At 60.3% G+C, this 26,835-nt stretch overlaps 1 protein-coding gene across 2 annotated transcripts in view; it reads right to left on the bottom strand.

Annotated features, from left to right (window-relative positions):
• Positions 1-273: 273 nt before the first annotated feature.
• Positions 274-26,835, bottom strand: part of CACNA2D2 (calcium voltage-gated channel auxiliary subunit alpha2delta 2) — a 140,555-nt gene continuing 113,993 nt past the window's right edge. Inside the window, exons 5-38 of one of the 2 annotated variants that reach the window (XM_034996624.1) lie at positions 23,311-23,355; positions 19,895-20,036; positions 16,799-16,930; positions 16,552-16,609; positions 15,365-15,415; positions 15,146-15,245; positions 14,870-15,028; positions 14,528-14,635; positions 14,347-14,425; positions 13,724-13,773; positions 13,459-13,548; positions 13,206-13,277; positions 12,922-12,996; positions 11,515-11,589; positions 11,367-11,438; positions 11,209-11,280; positions 11,043-11,104; positions 10,061-10,137; positions 6,295-6,355; positions 4,154-4,251; positions 3,842-3,932; positions 3,672-3,734; positions 3,423-3,526; positions 3,063-3,161; positions 2,882-2,970; positions 2,638-2,688; positions 2,331-2,402; positions 2,077-2,229; positions 1,882-1,934; positions 1,703-1,758; positions 1,418-1,544; positions 1,172-1,281; positions 990-1,072; positions 274-902 (exon numbers count right to left, since the gene is read on the bottom strand). In XM_034996624.1, the coding sequence (XP_034852515.1) occupies positions 762-902; positions 990-1,072; positions 1,172-1,281; positions 1,418-1,544; positions 1,703-1,758; positions 1,882-1,934; positions 2,077-2,229; positions 2,331-2,402; positions 2,638-2,688; positions 2,882-2,970; positions 3,063-3,161; positions 3,423-3,526; positions 3,672-3,734; positions 3,842-3,932; positions 4,154-4,251; positions 6,295-6,355; positions 10,061-10,137; positions 11,043-11,104; positions 11,209-11,280; positions 11,367-11,438; positions 11,515-11,589; positions 12,922-12,996; positions 13,206-13,277; positions 13,459-13,548; positions 13,724-13,773; positions 14,347-14,425; positions 14,528-14,635; positions 14,870-15,028; positions 15,146-15,245; positions 15,365-15,415; positions 16,552-16,609; positions 16,799-16,930; positions 19,895-20,036; positions 23,311-23,355 (2,970 nt within the window). In that variant the 3' untranslated portion in view covers positions 274-761. The remainder of the gene's footprint in view (positions 903-989; positions 1,073-1,171; positions 1,282-1,417; positions 1,545-1,702; positions 1,759-1,881; positions 1,935-2,076; positions 2,230-2,330; positions 2,403-2,637; positions 2,689-2,881; positions 2,971-3,062; positions 3,162-3,422; positions 3,527-3,671; positions 3,735-3,841; positions 3,933-4,153; positions 4,252-6,294; positions 6,356-10,060; positions 10,138-11,042; positions 11,105-11,208; positions 11,281-11,366; positions 11,439-11,514; positions 11,590-12,921; positions 12,997-13,205; positions 13,278-13,458; positions 13,549-13,723; positions 13,774-14,346; positions 14,426-14,527; positions 14,636-14,869; positions 15,029-15,145; positions 15,246-15,364; positions 15,416-16,551; positions 16,610-16,798; positions 16,931-19,894; positions 20,037-23,310; positions 23,356-26,835) is intronic. The other variant, XM_034996625.1, reaches the window with a different exon arrangement.

Below are 26,835 nucleotides of genomic sequence, written 5' to 3'. Positions count from 1 at the left end.
CCCCTTGCCCTGTGTAAGGCTTTGTGAGCCCCCACCCCCACCCTACCCCATGGTGTGTGTGTGTGTGTTTGTGTGTTTGTGTGTGTGTCCTCCTTGGTGTGTCTAATGTAAGTCCAGTTTCTGCCCTCAGGGCTCCAGGTGTGTATGGGGTTGTGTCTGAGCCAGTGTCACTGTCACTGGACTGTCACCTGCAGGGCTGAAGGAAGGTGGGAGGTGGCTGTAGGCCTGAAAGGGGCAGGAAGCCCATTGTGGGGCTGCCTCAGGACTTCTCTCCTGCTAGGACTTAAGCTGGGATGCACAGGCCTCAAACTGCCCACCTCAACTTCATTATTCCCAGGGAATCCAGATTTGGTCCTGGGCGGGGCCTAAGGGCCAGGTTAGAGGAGTCCAGCTGGGGCAGGGCCTAGGTCTCCCGCACAAAGGGAGCCTTGGGGCAGGGTGGGCAGTGGAGGCCTGGTTTGGCACCAGTACTGTGGCTTCCCTGTCCCAGCCCTCAGGGGTGGGTGAGTCCGGTGGGAATAAGGGGTCTGGGGTCACTCTGACAGTTCAGCGGCGCGATGTGGCTTGGGGGCCAAAGACCTGCGGAACCCTCCTTTGGGACCGCCCCCCCCCCCCCCCCCCCCCGCCCCAAGGCTCAGACTCTTGGGCCTGGCCACTCCGGTCCTTCAGTGAGGGAGGAGGCGAGGCTCTAAGGCGGGGTGTGTGGGACAGCGGAGCAGGGGAGAGGCGGGGAGGCCTGGGGAGGGGTAGGAGGGGGGCGCTCAGACGCGGCGCGAGGCGTGGGCGTGGACTTGGGGCTGCGGCCGGGGGGGTAGGCCCAGGAGGAGCAGCAGCTGCAGGGAGACCAGGACGCCCAGCGACGGCGGGAAGGAAGCTCCGCGGCCACAGTCTGAGGTATCTTCCTGCGGGAAGAGGCAAGGAGCGGGTTGGCCCGGGCGGCCCGGGGAGGGGAGGGGAGCGCCAAGTCAAGTGCGCCGCCCCCTCCTCACCGTCGCGTTGTAGTCAAAGCAGATGTGCGGGCCTCTGCGGTATCGCGGTCTCTGCACCAGTTCACACTGCTCCGGGCCGTCCGCTGGGCATGGGTGGGGAGTCAAGGAGGCGGCAGGGCACGGAGGGGCGCGCGGGGCAGGAGGGGGCGCGCGGGCGGCGGGGAACGGCGGGGGCAGGATACAGTGTGTCTCTTTCTGCAGCAGCCGGCCAGCCTCACACTGGCTGCACAGCGGCTTCTCGGCCACCACGAAGAGAAGGTTGGTGTTGGTCAGTCTCTGCGCGTGGAACAGCCTGGAGGCAGCACGGGAAGGAGGGGCGTTGGGACTCGCCCCGCCCCTCCCCTCCCCGCTGCAGCCCCGGCTCCGCCCCGGGCCGCGCCCACCCGTCCGGTCCCGCCCGGTCCTCCGGTCCCGCACCCCGCGGGCACCTGGAGCAGTTTCCGCAGTCGATGATGGCGTTGTAGGAGGCGTTCACCGACCCGAAGTAGTACTGGGTCTGTTTCATGACGCAGCTGCTCTCGCGCGCCTCGGGGCTCCCCTCGGCCTCCGCGGGGTCTGCGAGGGCCCAGAGCGCCTCAGCCCCACCCATACGCCCTGGCCGGCTCTCGGGCCTCGGCCTCGCTCAGCCGTAAGCCCCGCCCTCCCTTTGGGGTGGGTCTGAGCTTAGACTGGGGGGAGGGGGTTCGAGGAGGGGCTTCCAAAGCCCTACCTACCTGCCTGGAACCAGCTATGATAGATGAGACCGTAGAGAAGCTGCTGGAACAAGGACCTGCAGGGCGTGGATCATTGAGTGGGTGTGGTCACCAGAGACCAGTGCCCTGCCGCACCACCTCTCTTGAGCCCTCCTGCCCAGAGAGCACGGTCCCTCCGCCCCCTCCCCCCTGGGACTCACCAGGCGGCAGCCGAGGTCCACCAGGCCAGGTTAAGGAAGTCTGCAATGGTGGGCTGCGGTGGAGAGAGGGGCATGGGCTGCCACGGCTGTCCCTGGACCCGGGTCTCCCCCCCATTCTCTTGTCAGAGGTGGAGCATCATCTGTGGGCAGGTCTCCCAGGCCCCCCCGCCCCCGCCAGGCATCACTGGGGCTCACCACAAAGACGCCCCGAGGTGCAGCACCCAGGTTGCCCGGCGGCTGGGGGGCGCAGGCTGCCTGATAGTCGTAGGACTCTTTGCGGGTGTAGAAGGAGTTATTGTAGAGTGCCAGCATCAGGTTGGCATCCACCTCACTGAAGAACCTGCCCACCTGGGAATGCCAGGAGGGAGTGGTAACAGGGCTGGCAGTGCCACACCCCCAGAAGGCTCAAACCCTGGCCCCCCTCCTTCCTCCCTCTTCTCGACCCTCACCTGGTCCCACTGATGATTCTGGTTTGACAGCACCAGGAATCCCCCATCGTCAATGAGGACACAGAGAAGGTCCTGAGAGGTAGGGAAGGGGGAGGAAGATGGAGAGGGGCCCAGGCCCAGACCTTCCTCCCCAGACCCTGGCAGTCGGGTGGTTGGGTCGAAGGGGCACAGTTCTGGTAAACCTGTGAAGTCGGGGTGGGATGTTGAGACCCCCCCCGCCCCCACCAGGCCAAGGGATGGGCTAGGAGTCGCAGTTGGGACAAGGGAGTCTGGGATTGGGGTAAGCTAGGGTTCAGGGCACACGTACCTCATTGTTAACCTCGCAGTCCATCTCACAGTGGCTGTTGGGGCCACACTGCTGGGCAGAGAGCAAGGACCATAAGGTGCCTGCCAGTTCCCCCCCTCCCATCACACTTTCGTACTTCTCGGTCCCCAGGCCATCTGCAACAGCCACTGCCTCCCCATAAGGCACAGGAACTACTCTGAGTGGTAGGGGTTCCTGGGGGGACTTGGTACTGCTGGGCTTACTGCCCCCACCCCGGCCCAGGTACCTTCTGAGGCTGGTCCTGGTGGGTACGGTTGCTGGCTAGCACCTTGAACTTCTCAGCCCAGGCCTCTAGGTCCAGCTTAACACCTACCACTATAGAGAACAGCAAGGGGCCATCAATGCCCACCTGCCTGGGCAGCACCCTGCCCATCGTCTCTTTCCCCACCTCCGCCCCAGGCATTCACCTGCTGGCCTCAGTGTGTGTCCGCCCAGGCTTAGCTCCACAGCCGTGCTGACGAGGATGCCCACCGTGTCATTCTCCAGCTCCAGTGGCCTTAACAGGGCTGGAGGTAGGGTGGGGAAGTCAGGAGTAGGGGCTGGTGGCCACACTGACTGCTCTGTACTGGGCCTGTGGACCCAGGAGCCCAAGCCAAGCACCCAGTACCCAAGGTAGCGCTGGCACAGCCTAGCTCTGTCTTCTCATCACTCCCAGTCTCGGCTAGCCTCATGTTTGAGAGGGGCCTCAGAGAGCAGAGCCCAGCCCTGGCCGAGCAGACAGGGAAGCCTCAACTTCCCACCTGCTGGGCACCTGGGAGGACACTCACCATCCTGGTGTGGGGGTTTGAAGACATAGCCGTGGTTGTCCAGGCTACGGCGGTAGAAGCTGGCATTGAAGGGCTCCGGGTTCTCCGTCCAGTCCTCAGCTGCTCTGGTTATCCGAGACAGATGTTGGTGGAAAGGGGGGTGGGGTGGGGGACAGTGTCTCAGCAGGTGCAAAGAGGCCTATGGGCAGCGGGACAGAGGCAGGGTCCCGGGCGGGGGCAGGGTGTCGGGTGGCAGCGTAGGTCACTTACTTGTTGGGGAATACGCGGGTGATGCCACCGTCCGTGGCAGCGAACACGGCCAGAAGGCTGTACCTGGGGGGCAGCAGGGAGGTGAGTCACAGGCCCGCCTTCTTCAGGGCAGGGCCAGGGCCTCTGGGCCCATCCCAGCCTCCTGCCCCCACAGGCTGGGTGGTGCCTACGTGTTGAGGTCCTGGTCCCGCCACGCGCGCTCCACCAGCTGCTGTGTGATGCCCGTGTCCAAGATCAGGTTGTGCAGAAGGAAGTTGTTGCCTGCAACGGGAAGGTAGGGGTGGAGGGGGTGGCTTCTTGTGGCTTCCTGCCCCCTCTCCCCCACACACCCAAGGCTCCAGTAGGAGCCTTCCCCACTGCCTGGCCCAGGCCCTGCCCTGGGCTTGGGTCTGCATCACACCTGCCCGGTCTCTGGCTTCTTTCGGGCTGCCCCCTTGGGGTCTGGGCACTGCCCAGACCCGGCGGCCCCACCAGGCACTCACACTGCTTGGAGTCTGGAGTCACTTTCTCCATGAGCTCAATGAAGTTTTTCAGGAACTCGGTGTTGTTGTCTGAGGCATTCAGGTCCTTGCAATACTCTCTGGGGGTGGGGAGGGGCAAGAAGAGTGGGCTTGGGGGGCTGGACAGAGCAGTAGGGTTGAGGCTTCCCAACAGGCCCACCTGGCCATTGGCTGAGAAGCCCGGGCCTCAGCGGGGCATGGGTATTCCTACAGGCTATGTGCCTGGCAGGCTGCCACGTCTGAGTAGGGACAGAGCTGACACAAGAAGGATGGTCCACGTCCTCCAACCTGGCAGATTCTCCCTCCTGGGGATAGCCCTGCAGAGCCTCCCACCCCTCCTGTGTAGCTGGACCCAGATGGCCCCCGGGGGAGGCCCCAGGGAAGGCCCCCCGGCTGGCTCGTCCCCCTGTACGCTGTAGTGTTCCCGAGGGCACAAGGTGGGTGGGCAAGTGCCAGCACTGCCTTAGTCAGCCTGAGAGTGAGCCCTCAGCCTGCCGCTTCCTGGCCTGGCACCTCTGGACAACTCACTTAAGCTCCCCGAGCCTCAGATTTTTCCATCGTACCACAGAGGGTGTCAGGAAGTCAGTGGGAATGCGTGGGGCCTCCGACTGGTGATTCCTTCTGCCCGGGATGCTCTTCCCCCAGAGGTGGACAGGCGAAACCCCTCACTTCCTCAAGGCCCTCGCTGGGCTCAGCCTCTGGGTCCAGACAACGTGGGAGCTTTGGGGGCACGGGAGGCCTGCTTAGGGCTCTGCTCCCCAGGAAGTCTGGTAGATGGAGCTTTCGCTTCTGCCCAATCGCTCATTCACACCCCTGCCACCAGAGACCTCCCCACTGGCCTGGATGCAGGCAGCCTTGGGAGTTTTTTGAAATGTGCTGCTTCCCTAGGCTGTGCCCACGGTTTGCTGAGGGCACCTGGTTCGGGGTCTCAGTCCCCACTTGCTCTCTGGCCCCGATGGCCTTTGTGCAGTGCGCAGCCTGTACTTCTGTGGTAGGGGGCATGGCTGACACATCCAGAGTGACACCCATAGATTGTGCTTCAGCTACAACTTCCCTGCAGCCCCTCCCCCCCCAACAATATGTACATTTACAGCTGTGGATTACTTCATTTGCTCACCCAGCACATATTTATTGAGTTCTCCCAAGCCAAAATACAGAAGTGACAAAAACAAACCCAGTCCCCTCTCTCAGGGTCACGTGGGCCACCCAGGCCTTTTCACTCATTCCCACCATCACTCATGCCCACAGCCCACCCCACAGTACATTCAGACTCTTACAAATGTACACAATTACTCACAAATACAAACACACATCTACAGAGAGTCAAGAGAAATTGATGGGTGCATGCACACACGTGCACACACATGGAGGTTAGGAGTGTCCAGAGCCCCCGGGTGGTGCCTGAGAGTGCCCATGGGTCCAGAGCCAGGTCACGGGGGAGGGCTTCACCATGGGGCGGGGGGGCTGTTGGTCTCCTCACTTGTGGGCCAACAGGCAGAGGGTGGGCACCCAAGGATGTGCGTGTGCATGCTGAGTGTGCACTTCAGGGATGGTCCAGGGCGCTGGGCCCTGACCCCTCACTTGCCAGAGCAGCTCTTCGAAGCCCTTGTACTCCCCACCTCCCCCAGTCCCCTGTGAGCCACCACCCCTAAATTCAGCACTGCCGACGGGGGCTCTGGCTGGCTCATCCCCAGACCCACACAAACACTGACTGACACAGGACAAGGCTGGGGTGCAGGGTAGGGGTTGGGGAGGGCGCCACAAACCAGAGCAGCAGCTGCCCAGGGAGGGGTTTGCTGCGGACAGCCTGCCCAGGGCAGAAAGGGTCCTTCCTGGTGGCCTGGGAGGGCAGGGAAGATCGGCAGAGTCTGGAGCCCTCCCGCCCCAGGCCTGGTGGGGGCTGGAGCTGTGGGCGGCTGGCCACTGCTGCCTGGTGGGGTGGCATGGCCCGGGTATGCACAGGGCTGCACATACAGGGCTATGCACGGGGCGGGGCGACACCGCACAGGACACACACACACACACACACACACAGAGCTCCAGGCAGCCGTGCAGGAGGCAGGGCCGGGGTGGTTGGGGTTGGGGTTGGGGAGGACACCTCAGCAAGGCCACACGCAAGCTACCTGGGAGCAATGAAAACATGTCCTTCAGACTCAAAGCTGCTGGGGAGCAGGAACTCAAAATCTGCAACAGAAACGGGGGGTTATCCGGCGGGGGCTGGGGAGGCAGGAGGCCGGGGGGCTCAGAGCTGATGGGGCTGGAGGGACAGGGAAGAGGGTGGCTTGAGGGAGGGGGGAGACACCAGCAAAGAGGGAACCCGCCACTTCCACGTTCAAGTTCGAGCCAGAGAGAAGGGGCGGGCGGGGAGGGGGTGGAGGGCCTGTGGTGACTCCGGCATCGCGGGAGGAGGGCAGTTATAGCCAATATGTTGCCCAGGCCCGGTCCTCTGTGGGCAGTGAGTCCCGTGGCGTGGCTGTATGTGCTTCCATACGGCTGTATAGCACATATACACGGACATACACACACACATATATATACACACACTGCTATATATATGCATGGTCTGGGGGAGGCGCCGGTCTCGCTCTTATCACGTCCGTAATGGAAAACACCGCATGCTGAGCTTCCTTTGCCTCCAAAGAGACTTTGAGGAAGGGAATTGGCTTTTGGCTGCAGATTTTTATCTCTCTTTCTTTGCTGCAGCTGTTTGCATTTTTGGTAGGTCTTACTTTTGTTCTGTGTCAGGCATCAACATGGCCAAACCGAGGGGATTTCTCACGGGCAGAGACAGTCCAACCAGAGACGGTGTGGGCAGCTGGGGCTGGGCTGCAGTGCATTGTGGGGGTCCCGCAGTCCTTCCTGGGCTGGGAGGCTGGGTGAGGGCAGAGGGAGAAGAATGGGCCTCCACCCTTCCTAGGACCTGCCTGGGTTCAGAGCAGCCCAAGAGGAATGCTGGGGCTCCAGAGGAGCTGTGGGGTGCTCTTGAGGGATCCTGTGCACATGTTTGAGAGAGAACACATACGTACATGGGAGAGGATGTGTGTTTGCATGAGCGTGCATGTGTACGAGTGTCTCTGTGTGGCTTTGTGAGTGAATCTGGGGTTTCTCTGGGGCCTCTCCTTGCCAGGCTGGATCAGCTACCTGGCTGGTCTGCATCTTGGAGGCATGCCCCTGCCCCTTGGCCTGTTGCACTCTGGGCAGCCCACCTTCCAATCCTGTCTTCACCAAGGTTCCGACCTCTTTGTCACTGTAGGGCTTTATTTTTGCAGAAGAGGGGTCTTCTCTGTTTCCAGATACTCCCACAATGCACTGCAAGATTCCGGGAGGTGGACCTGGGGTGCCTGGAGGGGCTGGGCAGTCACTGGTTGGACTGTTGTTTTCTGATGGGACTGTGAGGTAGGGTTTGGACACAGGCCGACAGGGAGCGGGGGGTAGGGGAGGGGAAGGAGGAGAAAGAAAAAGGAGGTAGGGAGACTAGGCTATAGTTGTCATTGTTACCAGAGCCCTGCATTTCTGGGGACATTGGGAGGGATGTGGAAGGAGGAGAAAAGACAACTCAAGCCAGTGGGAGTAGGGCCTGTCCCCCACCCCGACCCAGGCCACGGGGACCAGCTCTATCCCTTTTGCTGGACTAGGCTGGACAGGGCCCCTTGGGCTTCTTGGGGAGCCCTGGCTTCCAGGCCATCCCCTCTTGGCTCTCTGTGCCCATCTGCCCCGGCACTCCCTGGGAGGGGTGTCTCTGTGCACCGATGGTAGAGACCCTCGCATGTTTCTCTCTCTCGCTCCCCTTATTCTCCACCCAAGTCTGGGAGTTCATTGCCCACCTTTCTCCGGAGTCTCTGGCTTGGATTATGTCTAAGTGCCAGAACTTTTTTCTTCACTCCCAGACTGATTCCCTCCAACCTGTTTCGCTGGCCCTTGGGGTCCAGACACATTTCCTTTCTTCCTGGCTAGGCTCACCATCCCCGAGTCTGCTTTTATTTCCCAGGGGAACACCTTCTTCATCGCTGACCACCTGCCCCAGCGGCAGTGGGTACCGCGGTTGGGCTGGGCCAGTGGGCTTTAGCAAAGTGGTAGGGGCAGCAGGGGACAGGGGTGACAGCACCTAGGCAGGTGCCCAGGATGGTTGGGTCTGCCTTGCTCTCCCAGTGGCGTGGCTGATGCCCTATCCTGCCCATCTCAGAGTCAGGGTGGGGGGCTTCCAGAGCCTTCTGTCACCCCTTGGAGGGCTGTCAACTTTGGACCAACTGGCAGAGATAATAGCGGGGAGAACTATCCCAGAGGAAGCCTCAGGTGGCTGGGGCTTCCCTTTCCCATAAGCCTCTCATAAGCCCTGCTGAGGACTCCTCTAGCCCCTGTCTATCAGGCCCCCTGCCCTGCTGGGTGGGAGGTGGTGGAGAGGCATCCAGCCCACTGTTGAGTTGTCTTGGAGGGACAGAGAAGGTGGGGATGGGCAGGGACCTGCCCAGAGGGAGCAAGGAGGATGAAGAGGGGGGCCTGAGCTCTCAGAACACCCGGAGACCACCCTGCAGGCAGGGCCAGGAGCAGGGCCGCTGGCTGTAATAGGGGTTTAGGGATAAGGGAAAAGGCAAGAACTAGAGGGCCAAGGGGATGCTGGGAGGGAGCCCTGGAGAGCAGGGGTTTGGCTGGTCCTGGGCAGGGAGGGGGGCAAGCAGGGGTGTGAGGGTGGGTGGGGTGGGGAGAGGAGAGTGCACTGGTTCTGAATATACTTGCCCTTCAGTTTGCTGATTGGCACTGGGACAGTCCACCAAGAGAGAAAGCGAGGAAAACAAAAACAACACAAACACAAAAACAAACGAAAAGGGGGAGGGAGAGGGGGGGCACAAACAATATTTTATTCAATGGCTGTTTGAATGAAAATATTGTGTCTCATCATCATACCGAAAGGAAACTTCTTGCAAAAAAACGACATGAGAGAGAAAGAGAGAGCGAGAAAACTCAAAGGAGATGAGCCCGGGTTGGCCAGGCAGGTGGGGGGCGCCCGGTGGGGCCGGAGCCCCAGCCTCCCTCCCAGTGACCTCGGGCGGTGGGCAGGCGGGGCCGCAGGCTCCGGAGGCCTCTCGGGGGAGGCCCAGGGTGAGCAGGACATGCAGGGATAAGCCACAGGCAGAGGAGTGGGAAGGAAGGAAGGAGAGAGGTCCAGAGAGGAGGAGAGAGGGCGAGGGAGGAGGAAGAAGAGGCAGAGAGGGTGGGATGGGGAAGAGAACAGAGGGAGGTAGGGAGAGAAAGTAGGGATGCTGGGGTAGGGGAGAGAGGGAAAGAGCAGAAGGGAGAGGGAATGGGGGAGACAGAAGGTGGGGATATAGGGAAAGGAGAGAGGAGGAAGGGAGAGAGAAGGGAGAAGGGGAGAGGAGGAGGAGGGAGAGAAGTGGGGAGAGGGAAGGGCAGTGGGGGTAGGAGCAAGGTGAGAGGGGCGGCTCAGGGAGGAGGAAAATGGAGGAGGATGAGTGAAGGGGGCGGAGTAGGGGGAGAGAGAGACCCTGCGGGGGGGCACCACAGGGGGAGAGAGCTATAGGGCACAGGCGAGAGGAGAGATGAGAGGGGGGTGTCTTCCAAGAATGCAGCCCCCAGGGGTATGCGGGGGAGGCAGGCTAAGGAGGGAAGACACGCAGTAGGAGAAACTAAAACCAAAAACCTCAACGGAAATCATGAGAGAATGACCTGGAACCACATCTGAGAAAAGGCGAGCATGCAGATTTCCACAGACTTTCCGATGGCTGGTGCCCCAGCCTGCGGGCGCCTGGGGGGGGGGCAGACTGGGCAGGGGGGGCTGCCTTGCCACCAGTGGCTGGCTATGCTGCCTGGGGCTGGCCAGGGTGCGGGGCAGAGGCAGGGGTGCAGGGTGCAGGCAGGGGCTGGGCCACTTACACTTGACCTGCAGGATCTGGTCGCTGAGGTTGGCTTGGAGGTAGAAGGTGCTGTAGGGCGGGAGCACAAGCCCTAGGCTAGGGAGGAGGGGAGGGGAGGAGCGTATTTCACTGCTGGGGAGAGGTGGGCCACACTGGCATCCGGCCCCCCACCCCATAGCCTCGGAGCCAGGCAGAGTGGCCCAGGCTATGACGTCCCCTCTCCTGCCCACCAGGGCCACCTTTCCCTGTTAGCTGTGGGAGATTCAGTCCCCGAACTCTCCTGGATGCCTCAGAATGACCAGCCCCAAAGCAAGTCCCCCCCCCCCCCACTCCCCTTCCCCCAGCAGCCCCTCCCGCCCCAGGTACCCAGCCGGCCTCCTCAATCAGGCCAGCAGCAGACTCACAAGGGGCAGAGCACTGTCAGTGAGCTAGGCTGTTGGGTGCACAGCCGTGGAAGTGGGGTCCTCGGTCCCCAGAGACTTAGGTCATGTGCAAGCCAGTGAGAAGCAGGGCTGGCGCTAACACGGTGAGGAGCAATCACAAGCTGGGACTGGGGTGGGAATGAGACCGGCTCTGGGGGGCACAAGAAAACAGCCTGCACGGCCTGGGCCTGACCCACAAGGGTACCTCCTCCGAGGGCTGTGGTGCCTGTTGACAGCCAGCCTGGGGATGTGCTGAGGGTGACATCCTGGGTGCAGATACCCAGGGATACGATCCAGGCAGGGGTGACGTGAGAGGGTGGTGTGGCATGGGGAGACATCAGATGCACTGTCTTGTCTCTGTCCTGTGCTCCCAGGAAATGGCCCTTGTTCCTGAAGGGCCAGCGAGAGGCCCTTGGGGGACCGAGAGTCCCGGGGTGAGTAGTGAGCAGCCCTGGCTGCTGGTGCCCCACTAGGATCATGGCTCCAGCCACTGAGCACCCACAGACTGGGTGGGGAGAGGGCTCAGACTCTGGGCTCTGGGGCTGCCCCGCCCCTCCCTGCCGGCCCCGCCCCACTCACCTATAGTTGGTGCTCCTTATGGGCACCCAGGTGTAGTTCCGCACCACCTCGTCTACGTACCTCTGAGAGAAGAGGCTGGGTCAAGTACTTGGGCCAGTAGGCAGGGGTGGGATGGAGTGCGGGAAGATGCCCACCCTGACTCTGTCCCCCTCCCCCATCTTCTCACCTCGTCCAGGGACTTGACCAGTGTTCTGATCTGCTTGTGGCCCTTGTTGCCATCGATCATGCTCCGACGGATCTGAAAGGGCCAGAGCCGTGAGGGGTGCGGCCCCTACTCTCGGCTGCTCTGGGTGCCACCATCCATACTCCCCTCCTTGCCCTCACCTCCTCCTTGTTCTCATCCTCCAGCTCAGCATCCAGGAAGTCCAGAGTCACTGGCTCCCGGAAGTTGGTGGTCTGTGGGAGGCAGGGCAGGAAGTCAGGGGTCCCTATCTTGTAGGGTTTACCCTCCTCCTGACTGCCCCTGGCTCACCTGGGACTTGAGGTTGGGGTGCAGCAACACATAGCCGTTCAGGTCAATGGCAAACACGTAGCCGTTGGCTCCAAGCTGGGGGCGTAGATGGAGGGGCTCAGAGCCTGGAGGGCCGGGCAGGGATTCCCCAGCCTCTCGAGCTCTTCCTCAGCCTGCTTTCCATACGACTGAGAGCTGCCGTGTGCCTGCCTGGGCCAGGGGCCCCCACATGCCACGTGGCCTTGAACCTATTTCTCAAGTCAAGCCCAGCACGCTGGCGTCCCTTGTTGAGGCTGATGGGCTCCATGGGACCACGACTCGATTTGGCCTTCTGCCCCCATGTCTCCTGGTTCTCTTGGAGCTCTCAGTCGGCCAGACTGCTCTGTCTCCATTGGCCCCTCAGCGCCGCCGTCTCCTCCCTGCACCCCTACTTCCGCCTCCTCCTGGTCCCCAGCTCAGTAGAGTACCGAGGGAGGAGCGTACCCCGTCCAGACAGAAGTGAAGGAGGAGTGAATGGGACCCTGGGCTCCCCCTTAGCTCTCCAGGCTGCTTTCTCACTGAACATGGAGGCCAACCACACGGGGCCTTCGGGTCGAGGCAAGCTGTCACACATGTCCCACCCCCCACCCCTTTCACAACCAAGACTGAAGCTGCCTTCGCCACAGGCCCTGGGCCAGCCACACTGACCTTGCACCTCCCCTGGTTTCTGATTTTGGTTTTCACCTTCGGTCCTTTGCTCAGAGAGTTTCCTGTAACTCCAAGGTATGCCTCCTGTCTATCCGACCGTCCAGGGGTTGGCAAACTACGGCCCATGGGCCATACCTGGCCCATCACCTGTTACTGTATGGCCAGGAATATTTTTTACATTTCTTTTTTTAAAAGATTTATTTATTTATCTGAGAGCGACCGAGCAAGCGTGCATACAAGTGGGGGAGGGGCAGAGGGAGAGAATCTTCAAGCAGACTCCCTTGCTAAGCGGCCTATGTGGGACTCTGAGCTGAAACCAAGAGTCAGACACTTAACCAAGAGCCCCTGTTTTTTTGTTTTTTTACATTTTTAAGTGGTTGAAAAAGATCATGATGTGAAAATTAGGGGAAATTTAAATTTCAGTATCCACAAACAGAATTGTATTGGAACACAGCCGTGCCCATTTATTTGTTTTATCTGTGGCCGTGCTCAGTACAACAGCAGAACTGGGTATGAGTATTTACACTGGCAGAGCCTAAAATATTCATAGTCTGGCCCTTCACAGAAAGTTTGCCGACCCCAGCTCTAGGCCCAAGGTCACCTCCTCCAGAAGCTTTCCCTGACTGACTGAATTCACAGGTCTCTCTGGAGGTGCTATAATCCCCATCAGACATCTCTGCTGAGCCTGGCTTGCGTCCACGTGGGAGGCAGAGCTGGGTGGATGGGCAGATGGACACTTACCGTGTAGTTTGGAGTCAGCCTCTTGATGTCATTCAGAGCCACATCGATGCCCATCACACCCAGGATCAACTGGTTCTGGGAGCAGAGGCATGGGGTCTGCAATGGGCTCAATTCCACAGGGGAGCCCCACTGTCCAAACCTCATGCCCAAGGCCTTAATCTGCTCACAAGTAGTTGCCTCTGTCCAGTCTGAAGGCCGGCCTGTCCCTCCGCCAACCCAGGCCTGCCAGGGGCATGCCTGACCCCCTCAGGCATGCCCAGCCCTTCCCTGGTGGGGAACCTTACCTTTTTCTCCCCAGGGCCATCCTGTGTCAGGTTGAAAACAGGGAGGGTCCCTGTCACCACCAACCCCAGCCCCTGAAGGGAGAGGAGGATGACAGGTTAGTCTCCTGTGGCCAGCCATGCCCCACCCTCAGTGTCCAGAGAATGGGCTCAGGCACAGGCCCCTTTTTTTCTTCTCTGTTTGGTTTACTCCCATAAGGGGGCCCTTAAGGAACTTGACCTTGTGGGCACATCTGTGGGGGCCCAGAGGCCTTACCAGAGCATCCTCATACACGTTGGTCCATTGCACCTGCTTGGCTTCTTTGCCCGCCAGCACCATGGGCCTGCCCAATACATCCAAATATTCCTGGGGAGAAGGTGACAGGGGTCACAAGTCCACCTGTCCACTGCATCTTCCCTGTTCTGCCTCCCCATATATAAGCCAGCCACCAGGGGGCGCTCTCACACCACAGCCGCCCTTCATTCACACTGTGCCCAGGAAGTAAGGGGCTGGGAGGAGGGGGAAGGCCCTAGGGTCTCACCTGCGTGTTAATGCGGATGGCTCCAATGGAAGGGATCTCAAAATAGTAACCTGTGAGGGAAGGTGAGGCAGAGGTGGGTCTGGTGGTACTTGGGACCCATGGCACAGGGGCTCCCGTACCCCAGGCTGTGTCCAGGCCCCCTCACTTTCTGGTGTCACTCCTCCCAAGCTCCTATCCCTTTAGTGCTCCCTTCCCCTGTCCTGTCAAGGGTGCTGATGCTAGGGAAGGGGCCATGAGTGTAGGGGTGTAAGGAAGCAGAGGCAGGGTGAAGGGACGAGCCTAAGGCTGAAGTCCCTCATGCCGGGATGGTGGTGACATTCAGAGTTCACCCAGGGGCCAGGCCCACATGCATGGAGTGGTAGCTTGACCAGCAAACAGACACGGGAGCAGATAAGCCAGGAGATGGATGGACAACGGACAGACAAATGGGCAGAAAGATGCTCAGTCAGATGGACAAGTTACATGGCCAGATAGAGAGATGGACAGTCACACGCATAGGAAGATGGATGGTGGGTAAACAGGCAGCTTGAAAGCTGGACACATGGATGGACAGGTGGACAAGCAACGTGAAGGCCAGCAGGGCACGGCTGGCAGCCATGGGGCAGGGACGCTGGACGAGGTACCTTTGTTGGCGCAGGCCATCCACTGCAGGGGCGTGACGTCATAGTTGTGTTGCCCCACGGAGAAAGTGAACACGCGCACCTATTTGAGGCTTGAGGTCACTGCTGTGGCCACAAGAGGACAGCCCTCCCCGGTACTGGGCCCAGGTCGGGGGGGGGGCCCCCCACCTGGGCTGAGCCTCACCGTCCGGTTGGGCCAGTTGTACTTCTCAAAGACATCCTGCACGCGGTCCTCACCGCCGTCCGTGAACATCATGATCATCTTATTGCAGTTGGCACGGGTGATGTTGGACTGGTCGGGGGTAGGTTTGGGGTCAGCAGCTCTTAGCCCCTCCCTGGTCCAGGGTAAGTCTCCCTCCCCCTGGAAGGCCCGGCCCTCAGGCCCTCCTCCCCACAGCAGATGGTGCTATCTGCCTGAGCTGCCTGTTGGGCGCTAACAAGGCCATTCGTCTTGATTTCCCTGGTGTCACCAAGCCTGGGCCTTGGCCTGTCCCCAGCCACCCGCTCATCCACCCACGGCGCTCACGTTCTGCAGCTGGTCGAAGGCGTACTCAAAGCCGGCCTTGTAGCCTGTGGTGCCCTTGGCCACCATGCCCTGCACGGCCTCCTTGAACACCTTCTTGTTACGCACGTTGGCCTGCACCAGGTGTGTGAAGCATGACACAGGCTGCGCCTTTTCGTTGAACTGCAGGGACAGGGCGGGTGGTGAGTCACTGAATGCCCCCACCACTCAGGCTGGCCGGGGCATTCGGCACCGGGTGCGGTGACCCATTCCTCAGCCGCCCGCCACCTTGGCACTCACCGAGGCCACGTTCACATAATCGTCGTCCGAGAGTGTGTCCAGCATCTCACAGACAGACGTCTTCATCAGCTTCAGGGTCAGGCCGCTCACGCTGCCACTCCTGGGAAGGTCATGGAGGTGCCAGGTAGCCTCAGGTGTTCTCCTGCTGTTCCCTCATGAGGGTCCCAGGCGGCAGATTCTCTCCCACCCCCACCCCTCCTGCAGGCATCGCTCACTCACACATCCACGATGATGACCATGTCCTTGGGCGACGAGGCCCCCTGGATGTACCTGCCCAGAAGAAGTGTCAGTTAGGGCCAGCCTCACTAGGACCTTGTGGGTCCTTTCTTCCTTCACCCACATATTGATTCAACGTGTTTCTACTGAGCATCCACCGCATGGGCCAGACAGCGTTCTAGGCACCGAGGATACCACATTTAATAAAACCGTCCTGGGGCGCTGGGTGGCTCAGTTGGTTAAGCGACTGCCTTCGGCTCAGGTCATGATCCTGGAGTCCCGGGATCGAGTCCCACATCGGGCTCCCTGCTCAGCGGGGAGTCTGCTTCTCCCTCTGACCCTCTCCCCTCTCATGTGCTCTCTCTCTCTCTCTCTCTCTCATTCTCTCTCTCAAATAAATAAATAAAATCTTTAAAAAAAAAAAACAAACGGTCCTGGGGCGCCTGGGTGGCTCAGTCAGTTAAGTGTCTGACTACGGCTCGGGTCATGATCTCCGGGTCCTGGGATCAAGCCCCGCGTCACAGTGTCCCCTCTCAGTGCAGAGTCAGCTTGTCTCTCCCTCTGCCTCCCTCCCCCCGCCGCGTGTGCTCTCTTTGTCTCTCTCAAATAAATAAAGTCTTAAAAAAAAATGAAACTAAAACCGTCCTTGCTCGTTACATGAGTGACCTGGTCCCCCAGCACATGAACGAGCCCAAGGAGGGCTGAACAGGTGATCCAGAGAGGGGGCAGGAGGTATGTTCCCGGGCCCCAGTGCTTGCCATGTCCCCTGGCCTGGGACAAGGCTCCAAGGTCTGAGTCCTAGCTGTGTGTGGGATGGAACAGGGAGGGAGGAGGTCACGGGGTACCGCAGGAGAGGCAGAGCAGAGGGTGGGGTGTTCAGGGCTCAGATGGGGGGTGCGGGGGCTGGCGACCTGACAGAGGATATATCCACCCTCGGGAACCCCCACTGGCCCAATCCCTCAGTCCCGAGGGGGTGGAGTGCCGGGCAGTGGACGGGGGGCAGAGGCAGCTGGGAGGCCTGCCTGGGTGATGGGATCCATTTTCCAGTGGCAACGATGTGTGAAATGAAAATTGGATAGAGCTGGCTGCGCCCTGCTCCGAGTCCTGGATATCGGGAGGGAGGGGAGCGGGCGGCAGAGGTCAGGGGGATGGAGGGGGTGTCCCTGCCCAGCTCCTCCTTGCTCACTCACCAGGGTCTCCTTCGGACATCGTACAGGTCGATTTTCTTGGGGGCTCGCCATGGGGTGGCTGCGGGAGGAGAGAAGGCGAGGAGGGGGTCTGGCAGGGAAGGGCCTGGCCAGGGCCGGCTGGCCTGGCAGGAGTGGCTACTCCACAGCCCACAGGGTGAGCAACCACCCCACACGCCCCAGGATAAGTGGGCTGACTGACGGAGGAGGGTGGGTGCTGAGTGGACAGGAGAGATGGGCTGACACCCACCGGGATAGTAGCGAGTGACGCCCGTGGCACTTCCAAAGACCTGCCACAGCAGCGTGGGGTCCTGCCTGCGATTCTCGATGAACACATTCTCCAGGGCCTCTGTCCAGTTGAGTTCATTAAGGATGACAGTGGCTGTGGGGGAGACAGGGGGCGGGGGTGAAAAGTGCCTGGGCTGTCCCCCTGTTGAACCTTACCACGACGCCCATTCATGTACCCTGCACTTAGCGAGCTTCACCTGCTCTCTGCCTGGCGGGGCTCTCCTTCCTCAGGGCTCAGCTGAGGGCTGCATCAGCTCCTCCAGGAAGACTTCCAGGTCCTCAACCCCTCCCAAGCCAGCTTAGCCTACCCTTCGGCCAGGCCCCACGGGATCAGGCAGGGCAGCCGTGGCCTGTGGCCCCTGAGAGGGGCTGTCCAGGTGGCAGGGAGTTGTAAATTGGGATGCCCATCCAGCATGCTGCCTGGAGCTTGCAGCTGATCCCTTGGGAGCTCACCCACTCAGCATGCACTCCAGGCTGCCGCCACAAGAAAGCAATTAAGGGCCCAATGATGGGGCAGGGATTATTCAGCTATTAAGGTACCTGATAAGCTGGAAGCCACTCAGCTCCATGATTAATCAGCTGGGGCCAGGAGCAGGCCGGGGCGGGGGCGGAGGCTCTTGGAGGGGCAGGGGCTGTGCCACGATCCTGCTCCAACACAGGCACTTGCACACGTATACAACCTGTATACTCTCTGACACGTGTCTCTGCACTGGACCTCTGTGTTTCCAGCCAGGTGTTAAGAGTCCCTCGTCCTTGCACCTACCTGCCCAGCAGCCCGACTGCTGCCATGGGCACGGGGGCACGCATGCTCACACCTCCACAGCACGCTGCACCCATGGGAGGACAGCAGTGGGTCTTGCTCTCACAAGAGCAAGTTACCCCCACCCCCCCTTTCCCCTGACCTCTGTGGCGGCACACGTGTGATCCCCTGGCCAGACCCACCCCGACACACACTCACAGAGCGAGGCTTCTCTCAGACGAATGCGCTCGGTCCTGCAGATCGCTCAACCAGGGCGGAGACTCAGGATGGCTTGGGCAGCACCCCCATCCCCCAACTCAGGACAGCCCTAAATCTGGCCGATATGTGTGTGCGCACGTGCTCTCTCACGTGCAGCGAATCTGTCTCTGCATATAGGACCCTCAGAGAAACTCGCCAGGGGCTGGCCACCTACTACTGCTGGGACTCTGTACCGAACCCCCCTCCCCCAGGGACTCTTTTTTTCCTCCAGTTTCTCCCACTTGCCTTTCTTCCCAGGCGGAGCCCTGATAGATCCCTATCACAGATCCACCCCAAGTAAGACTCAGAGAATGCCTTCCAAATGCCTTCTTTGGAGCAGGGCCTCTGAACACTGAAACCTTTAAAGCAGGCGAAGAGCTGTGATTTAAAGAGACAAATGCGCAAGGTTCTGCCCATCGCCCAGGGGGCGCGGACACATCCCTGGGCACGGGGCCCTCTGCTCTCGCCCTTCGCCCTGCAGTGTGGGGCCTTTGCTGCATCGTGTCTGCTGCCTAATCTCTCTCCCTCTGCTCCCACTCCCTTCTCTCTGTCCTTGTAGCTCCCCTTAACTGACCATAATGTGAAAACAAAAACACATTTCTATCATTGGCTGTGCCTATTGAACAGTATGTTATGGTCCCGTTCCTAATTTAGAAACTTAGTGACTTGAACAATTTCTATTTTTCTCTTTAACGAAAAAAATAAAGCCGGTTCTCAAATGTTTCATACGGTACTGCCTGCCCTGGGAGAGTCTGCCTGGTGAGTCCCAACCCTCGCTGGGCCTCAGTTTCCCCATCCTCCCAAGGAGAGGCTTAGAGCCGACTGTCCCGGAAGCCCCTCTCGCTGCTGGCACAGGGGCATTTCTGACTCAGGTCAAGAGCCAAGAGCAGACCCCCGCCTCAGCGGGGCTGTCCCCGTGGGTATCCATGACCACACGCACACACCTGCAGTCACTGTGAGACACACTTGTGCAAACACTCCGGCCTCCCCGCCTGGAGGGGGCCTGCTACTCAGCCCCACGTGCACACACCCGCACCCACGTGCACACTCAGATCACGCTGAGCTGGGAAACGGGGACCATGCCCCCTCAGGCAGGCGATTACAGATTTAATTAAAAGTGACACAGTAAATAAAAAACATATAAAATGTAATTTGTGTGGGTAGCGAGGGGTGACTGGGGAGGGCGGTATGGCTCCTGTTTTAATTAGCGTGCCTGCCTGTGATAGTCCTCCTCGACTGGCTTGGGCAGGTGGCCTGAGGGAGGCCTGTGGCAGGGACGGCAGGGGTGGGGGCAGCACCTATCCCCACCCCTGCCTGAGGCTGCCTAGAAGTCCTGGCTGACCCGAAGGGTGGAGGGGGGCCTTCCTGAGGCCCCTGCAGGATTCCCTGCATTCTGGAGACTACCCAGAAACTCTGGGACCTGTGTTCCAAGACCCTCCACCCAGGGGGCCCCTTGGAGTCTGAGGTTGCCTTGTACTTGCTCACAGAATTATGCCCAAACCACCAGACCCCAGGGCCCTGAAGCCCGCTGCTAGAGCTCTCTCTGTAGTGCTTGACTCGGTCTCTTCCCCCTACACCTCCCAAGATCTTCAGGAAGTTCCTTCCCATGCCTGACTCAAATCCTTCCAGCTGTAGTGACTTGGTTTCCCCACTGTGCAAAGCTGCCCTGCCCCTGGACAAGGAGGGAGATGCTCCAGGGCTGGCGTCCGTGAGGGACTGCTCCCTGTTCCCCCAGCCCCTGTGTTCATCTGATGTGGTAGCTCCTCAACCATTCCTACACGCGGCCTGGGAATGGGGGACGGCGGGGAGAAGCTGCTCTGGGGGCACGTGGGGCACATGTGTCCACAGGGGCAGGAGACTGTGCGTGCACAGCGGTGAGAGTCTGAGTGTTAGGGTGAGGCCATGCCTGAGAATGACTTGACGCCTGCGTGTGGACGTGGGTAGCAGGGGCTGAAGGCAGACGGCACTGGCTGAGCACTCAGGGCCTGGCAGTGCCCAGGCCATGGGCCTTGCTCCCGTGCTGGCTGCGGAGGGCAGTTTCTGATCGCTCTGCACACTCACAGCCTTTGTAGATGTCCGTGGGGATCTGCACGGCCGTGTACGAATAGTTGACTTTGTTCTTGAAGTTTGAGTCCTCAACGAAGTCCAGCCTGAGGGTGCTGACCTTGGACCCCCTCTCCACATCCTCACTCTCAGGGTCATCCTGCAGAAAGGGATCCCCCCCACCGCGGTCATGTCAGGGCTAAAAAATGGTGGAGTGGGGTCAGACAGCTCTACAGGCAGGAGAGGGCCAGAGTCTAGGTGATAGGGACATCTTAGAATCAGAGATGGGGAGAGATGGAGAGACACAGGGACAGATGGACAGGGGGTATGGACCCCTCCCCCAGGAGGCCTGTGACTCCCACCTGCCCCTGGCCACCCCACCCACCATCCCTACATTTGATAAACCCAAATTCCAAAACCCAAACCAAACTTCCCCACAGTCTTAGAAACCAATTATCAATGAAGGAGATTAAGTCCCAGTGAGAAAGAGCAGGCTGCACACCTCTGCTTTCAAGGACGGGTTTGTGTGATCCCAGGGAGGCCTAGGCAGCCCTTCCCAGGAGCCTTGGGCACCCCCCCCAACGGGGCCGCCCATCCCCTGCATGGAGTTCCTTTGGCACCAGTGAGAGGGTCCTTGCCCCCTCTGGGGGAGGGTCACCACCCCCTCAGCAGGTGGTGTAGGGGCTGAGTTTGTGGGGGGAGAGCTGGGCTGGGGTGGGGGCTAGCATTGAGACCCCGTAACTTCCAGAGGGAGGGTCCTCAGCGCTTGCTAGCAGAGGGACTGCAAAGGCCCCTGTTGACTTTCTAAAATGAGCTGCAGCCGTCTGACAGGTGCCAATTACAGCATCTCTCGGCCGAGCAGGCTGGGCATGCGCCGTGCACCCCCGCCCACCACCACAGGCTGGCAGGAACGGGTCTGCCGCTACAGTGCTGATGCCGCAGCCGAGCGGCGGGGGTGGGGTGGGGGGGGTGGGCAGGCATGGGTGCAGGTGTGCAAGGGGGAGGGGAAGATGGTGGTAGAGAGTGAAGAGGAAGGCAGGGAAGAGCCAGGCGGGGAGGAAAGGAGGGATGGAGACCAAGGCAGGGCAGGGGCAGAGCTGGGGGCCTTGTGCCCCCGGAGGAAGGGGTGTAAGCAGCTGGGCCATCTGCATGCCCCCTCACTGCCTCTCAACCCGTGTGATCACGGTCAACACCAGGCTCAGCTCATTTCCACCCCCTTGTGGCTCTGCAGACCCCACTGCTCATTGGGTCCTGGGCACACCCGCTATGTTCCTGCCTCCCGCTGCATCTTGTCTGGGGAAAGAGTGATCGTGCCTCCCTACCCAGCCAGATGTGCTCTGCCCACCCCAGGAGTGCTCCGGGTCTGTCCTCCAGCCTGGGGAATGAATTACTGCCTGGGTGGGGCCGCAGCAGGCGGGCCTGTGTGGGGGTCGGCACGGCCCCGAGAGGGTCTGCCGCAAGGACCCTTGGCGTCTCTTCAAGGGTGGATTCTGTACAGCAAAATCCAAGCCATCTGCTGCCCTCCCCTTGCCCCCTCACCCCCTCACCACGTGTGCGACTCTGCCCACCTCGGCACACCCTAGGAGGACCCTCAGAAGCTCAAGGATGCTGGGTAAAGCTGGGGCAGGCAGCTACCCAGCCTGCCGCCTCTGAGGCGTGAGCCACTCACGTTCCGCTTGCAGGAGGGGGAGGTGCGGGAGAAGAAAGCCCCCGAAATGTCAGCAGCAGATGAAGGGCGCTGGAAAATTTAATCTCCCAACTTTCCCAACTAATGTGACATTTGGATTCCGTTCTGATAAGCTATCAGCTGGCGAACTTTTTCCTTCCTTCTCTTTCCCCCACCCCCACCTTCTGGCTGGTAATTTAAAAGTAAATGGTCTAGAAAGATCTCTAACTGTACCTCTGGCAAAGATTAAAAAAACAAAACAACACAACAAGCAGGGGAGTCGGCAAATGTGTTCATGTCAAATTTTATAGAGGGCCAGGCTTTTGGCCTGCCCTTAGCCCAGCCCCACCCAGGGTGCCTCTCCCTCCTGGGGCTGTCCCTACCCCCTTGAGGGGTGGGGGTGGGGGGGCGGGGAGCATTGCAGGGAATCAGTGATTTAGAGCCAGGGGGCGGGGGTCCTGGGCACAGGGAGTTCAGGGGATCCTGGCAGGGGTCTGGGCACCAGAACAGCCAAGGAGCCTCTTAGCGCCACCCCCATGCCCAGGGGTTTTGTACGGTGGGCAACTGCAGTCTCCTGGTTTATATTTAATGCACTGATTGCTAAAATTACAGCCTGCTGCTGAGGGGGGTAAGGAATTAGATTCAGGGTCTAATTAAAGGTTCGCTCTTCATTTGAATTTCAGATTCCAGCTTTAATTTTAGCAACTTCTCTGGGAGCCACGGAGGCTCAGCCAAGGGGGAAGCACACCTGCTTTAGCCCACCCACCCCTCCTTCTCCAGCCCCCTGCCCGCCTGCCCTCCTCAAGGCTCACCCAGGCTGGCCTGGCACCACCGACCCTCTGCAGGGTTCCCTTCCTGCCTGCCCACCTCCAGGGGCACTGTCTACCTCCCGCTCACCCCAGGAAATGCCCCCGGCCAATGAGCCCGGGAGAGAACCCCTGGATTTGGGGTCTCCCGCCCCAGCCAGAGCAGGTGGGACCCCAGAGACTGAGCTGTTACGACACCTCTGTTTACAGAGGAGATAGTCAAGTTCAACTACATTTGCCTCCAAGGCAGGCAGATGGACTTGGGCCTTAGCAGTTTCACCAAACACTGTGCACTCTGTGTGCCCTGCCCTCTCGGACACTCTTGGCTCCTCTGTAGGTCCCCTGCTACCAAAACGGTCATACGGCTTTCACGCGAGGCCTCCGGAGACGGGGCGCCCAAACACCCACGAGACAGTCAGGGGCGCTGAGACGGGAGCAGTGAGGGTCTGGGCCGTCCAGCGAGCCCTCGCGCCATCACTGCCAAGCCAGTGACCCCAGCAGAGCCCGAGCCCCGTCCTTCATCTGGGGAACGGGCACACAGCTGGGCTGCCTCTGCAGCGGGGGCAAGCCTGACCGAGCTGGTGGGAGCCCCGACGGTGGGGCCAGCTGCGGGGGGCTCAGCACACGGAGGTACCTGCACCACGTGAGTCACACCACAGCCCCGTCCCGGCCCTGCCTGCCCACCTCCAGGAAGCCCTCCGCGCTGCTCCCTCTCTCCTCCGCTCCCACAGTGCCCAGCCTCCTCCATGCTGGCACCTGGACTGACCCACGGGAGGAGATCCACGCCTCACTACCGGCCTGGGGTCGGGCCCAGGGCCTGCGCCACCGCTACTTTGCAGGGTGACCTCAGAATGTGGGAGGGCGCTGAGACCTCACACCCATTTCACAGCTGTGGCTACTAGCCAAGGGACGGTGTGGGGCTCTGTCAGCTCTCCTCCCCCCAACAGGGGTAGGGCACTCACCAGCTCAGCGTCGGCCTTCGCATCGTAGTACAGGATATCTTCCTCCTGGGGGGAGAGAGAGGCCTTGACCCTCACAGCTCCCCACAAGGCTGCTTGAGGTGCAGCCGGGGCCCCCGCCCTGAGGCCCCCACCCGGATCCAGAGCAGCCTTGGGGAGGGCTGGCTGAATTAGGCCGGGCATGCCCACCCCCGCCCCAGACAGACACCCCCTCAGGGGCCCTCACAGGCTCCAGGGGCATGTGGCGCCCCAGGTTGGGGGGGCCTCCCGGGGGCTCCCTGACTCCAGGACCGCTGAGAGGCGGGGTCAGAGCCAGCCTGTGTGCGGAGATTCTGGCTGAGGCAATACCAGGGGAGTGAGGAAGATGGGAAAACAGAGCCGAGTCTGGGCCAGAGTGAAATGACTCGACATCGCATCTTCCAATTTCTTCTACTAAAAAGCCTGCTCATTATGGGCATGTACTTATTAATTATCTGTGATTTGTTGTGAAATGCAAGGGGGTTTACACAACAGGAGCGGGAAAAAACAAAGCCCGGCCCCCCCGCCTGCCTCCCCGGCCCGCCGGTGCGCACCCCACCCATCCCGGCCTCGCTCGCTTGCCCGAAGCCTGGGTTCTTGGCCATCTGCGCGTCATCATCACCGGCCACCCCGGGGACCCGTAACACAAACGGGCTAATTTCATGTTTAATGATCTTTAATCAGAACTGAGCATGGCTGACAGAGGCCTCCAGAAGGTGAATCTGGTGCCCTCAAGTGCCACTGGCCCCTCTCCTGCCCCTATGGGCTCTAGGGTCAGGACACAGGAGAAGGCCACCGTCCGAGTCACCCTCCTCTAGCGCTCCTCAGTGCTGTCTTGTACCGCAAACACCTGGTGCGTGGCCCTGGCAGCCTGTTTCTTTGTGGTCGAAAATGGGGGTGCTGACCAAGTGTGTGCTCCCAGCAAGCACAGAGCCAGTACTTACTCTCTGGGGGGCAGAAGTCACCTTGGCCACCCCTTTGCTGTGTGACCTCAGGGCCGCACGGCTCCTCAGGCTTCAGCGAGGGGGCTTGGCCTCGGGGACTGCCCGTGTGCTGGGCCTGAGGCCGTAGTTTAAGGTGGTCAGTACGGGGGCTTGTTGTGGGGACAGTTGTGAGTTGTCTCCCACCAGAGGTCTGGGGGGCAGAGGCCACTGGCTGGACCCGTAAACCCAGTCTGAGCATTTCTGCAACATCGACTCCATGCCTGGCACCAGGCTTGGGCAAGACCACAGCAGCTGGATGGATGGAAGACCGGAAGCGACTTGATTGCTTCGGTCACCAGAGGCATCTGCTGCGTCCAGCGCTTCACACATGCTGGGTTTACGGGGCTCCTCCAGGAGCCCTGCGACCCTCCCCCTCATACAGATGAGGACACGGCAGGGGTAAGAGAGGCCTCGCACCCACGCTCCAACCCGCCTTCCCATTGCATCTCCAACCTTTGCCGCACCACCCACCAGGCAGGAGGACTGGAGCGCAGGTGGGTGCAGGGTGGGGGCCGGGGCCCAGGCTCCAGGGTGCTCGGCCTTCCCTTGCGCCCGGCTCCAACCAAAGCACATAATGAAAGCTGACGTTATATCAAACACAATAAGGAGTTTCGGTTGATGAAGATCATTCCTGAACACACAAACCCATTAAACCGAGGGGAAAAAATATCAATTCAACACACTCGCTGGCAAAAAGAAAATGTGATTTGCTATCTAAAAGGGGGTTATAAACACGGCTCTGATGCTCTTTCCCTCCGTAATGAAAACAGGCGGGCGTGGTGGGACGACTGCAGATTAGAACATGGGGCTTCACTGGCCAACTTTTTTTTTTTTTTTAAGATTTTATTTATTTGACAGAGCGCAAACAGAGGGAGAGAGAGGGAGAAGCAGGCTCCCTGCTGAGCAAGGAGCCTGATGTGGGACTCGATCCCAGGACCCTGGCATCATGACCTGGGCCGAAGGCAGCCGCTTAACCGACTGAGCCACCCAGGCGTCCCTCACTGGCCAACTTTTTAGGCAAACCTCCTGCAAGGACAGGAAAGGGCACGGTGGGGGTCAGTAACTCTGGGGCCCCCAGGAGACACACGCCCCTCTCACAGGCCGGGCTGGGTCCTGCCTGCACTCGGGCCACCCCTGGGCAGCTGCCCCCACGGCTCCCTTTGTCTTTTTGTCCTGCAGTCTCATGGTCTCAGCAGAGGACCAGATGCTGGTGGCATCAGTGACACAGGGGAAATGTGTCATAGAAGAGGATGCCAGTGCCCTGCAGACAATGGGTGAAGCTCAGGAATCTGTATGCGGTCCTTGTCCCCCAGGGTCCTTGTCCCTACCTCTCCTACCTTGAAAGGGCCAGGCCAGGCCCCTTCCTTGGTACAGAGAGGATTAGCATGGGATGGTGGCAGGCAAGGTCACATGTGTGAAAACACGTTGTAAACACAGCTGTGGTCTCTATGCTTGATGCGGTGTGGAGCTGGGGGTGTGAGAGAATGGGGCCATCAGGGTTGGAGTTGGGGGGATCACTGGAAAGGCCTCTGCGTCTGCTTTGGTCTGCCCAGTGCCCCGTGTCCACCATTACTGTCCTGCCATGGTTAGACCACAAGGACGTGGTGCCTAGCGATTGCACGCAGGGGCCTTGGCAAAGGGTCTTGGCCTCAAATCCTGACCTGAACATGCGTGCTCTGGGATCCCGAATGGTGAGTGAAGACTGAACCTGAAGCCTCCGAAGTCCCCAGTGGCCCCAGGACTACTCCTGGGGGTCACCCCCATCTCATCAAGGAGGCAAGGGTGCCTGTTAAATCCTGTAGCCTCGGTGAGGCTTTCCTTCAGGGTCTTGATTTCCCACTTACAAAGGTGGGATGAAGATGCCCTACAGAGGCAGGGAGCTGGGCCTCTCCAGGCGCTGGGGCCAGCCCTACCTGTGGGGGCCCTTATGTTTGCAACTCCAGTCCTGGGAGGGGCCGGAGGGTGGAGGAAACCCTCTGGTTGGGGAGAAATGGGCATTGTTAATGTCTGGGGTCCACACCCAATGCCCCCTTCTGCTATTTTAGGGGCCATTTTGCTCAAACTTGGCAGGGGGTAGGGGGAATCACCCTTCTGAACTCACATTTCTCCCCCTTGTGGATTTCTGTATGACGGATAACACATGAAGGGTGGGGCTGGGGGGCCCACATGGCCTTTGTACAGACGACACATACCCTCTCCTTAGCTGGAGCTGAGCCCAAGAGAGAACACGAGGGGTGCCGGCAGGTGGGAAACAGGGCGAGGAGGTGAGCATGGGGTAAGCATGGGGAATAGCAGTTGGTGCCTATGTCTGGTACTATGGGGTACGGTGAGGATGACTGGCCTTCCTGCCCTGGCCCACGGCCAGCTCAGCTCAGCCAAAAGGACTGTTTTCTGAGAGAGCCGTCTGTCGCTGGCTTGGCAGAGAGGCAGGCAGCAGGCCTGATGGCTGGGGCAGACCTCAGGCCGGGGAGGCCACCTGTCCTGTCCAGCCGGCTCCTCTGGCCTGGTCCAGCCTTCACAGTCTTCC

The sequence above is a fragment of the Mirounga leonina genome, unplaced genomic scaffold, assembly GCF_011800145.1.
Source record: "Mirounga leonina isolate KUSES-001 unplaced genomic scaffold, KU_Mleo_1.0 Mir_94, whole genome shotgun sequence".
In the NCBI taxonomy this organism is placed as follows: Eukaryota; Metazoa; Chordata; class Mammalia; order Carnivora; family Phocidae; genus Mirounga; species Mirounga leonina.
This window is presented reverse-complemented; position numbering and strand designations above follow the sequence as displayed.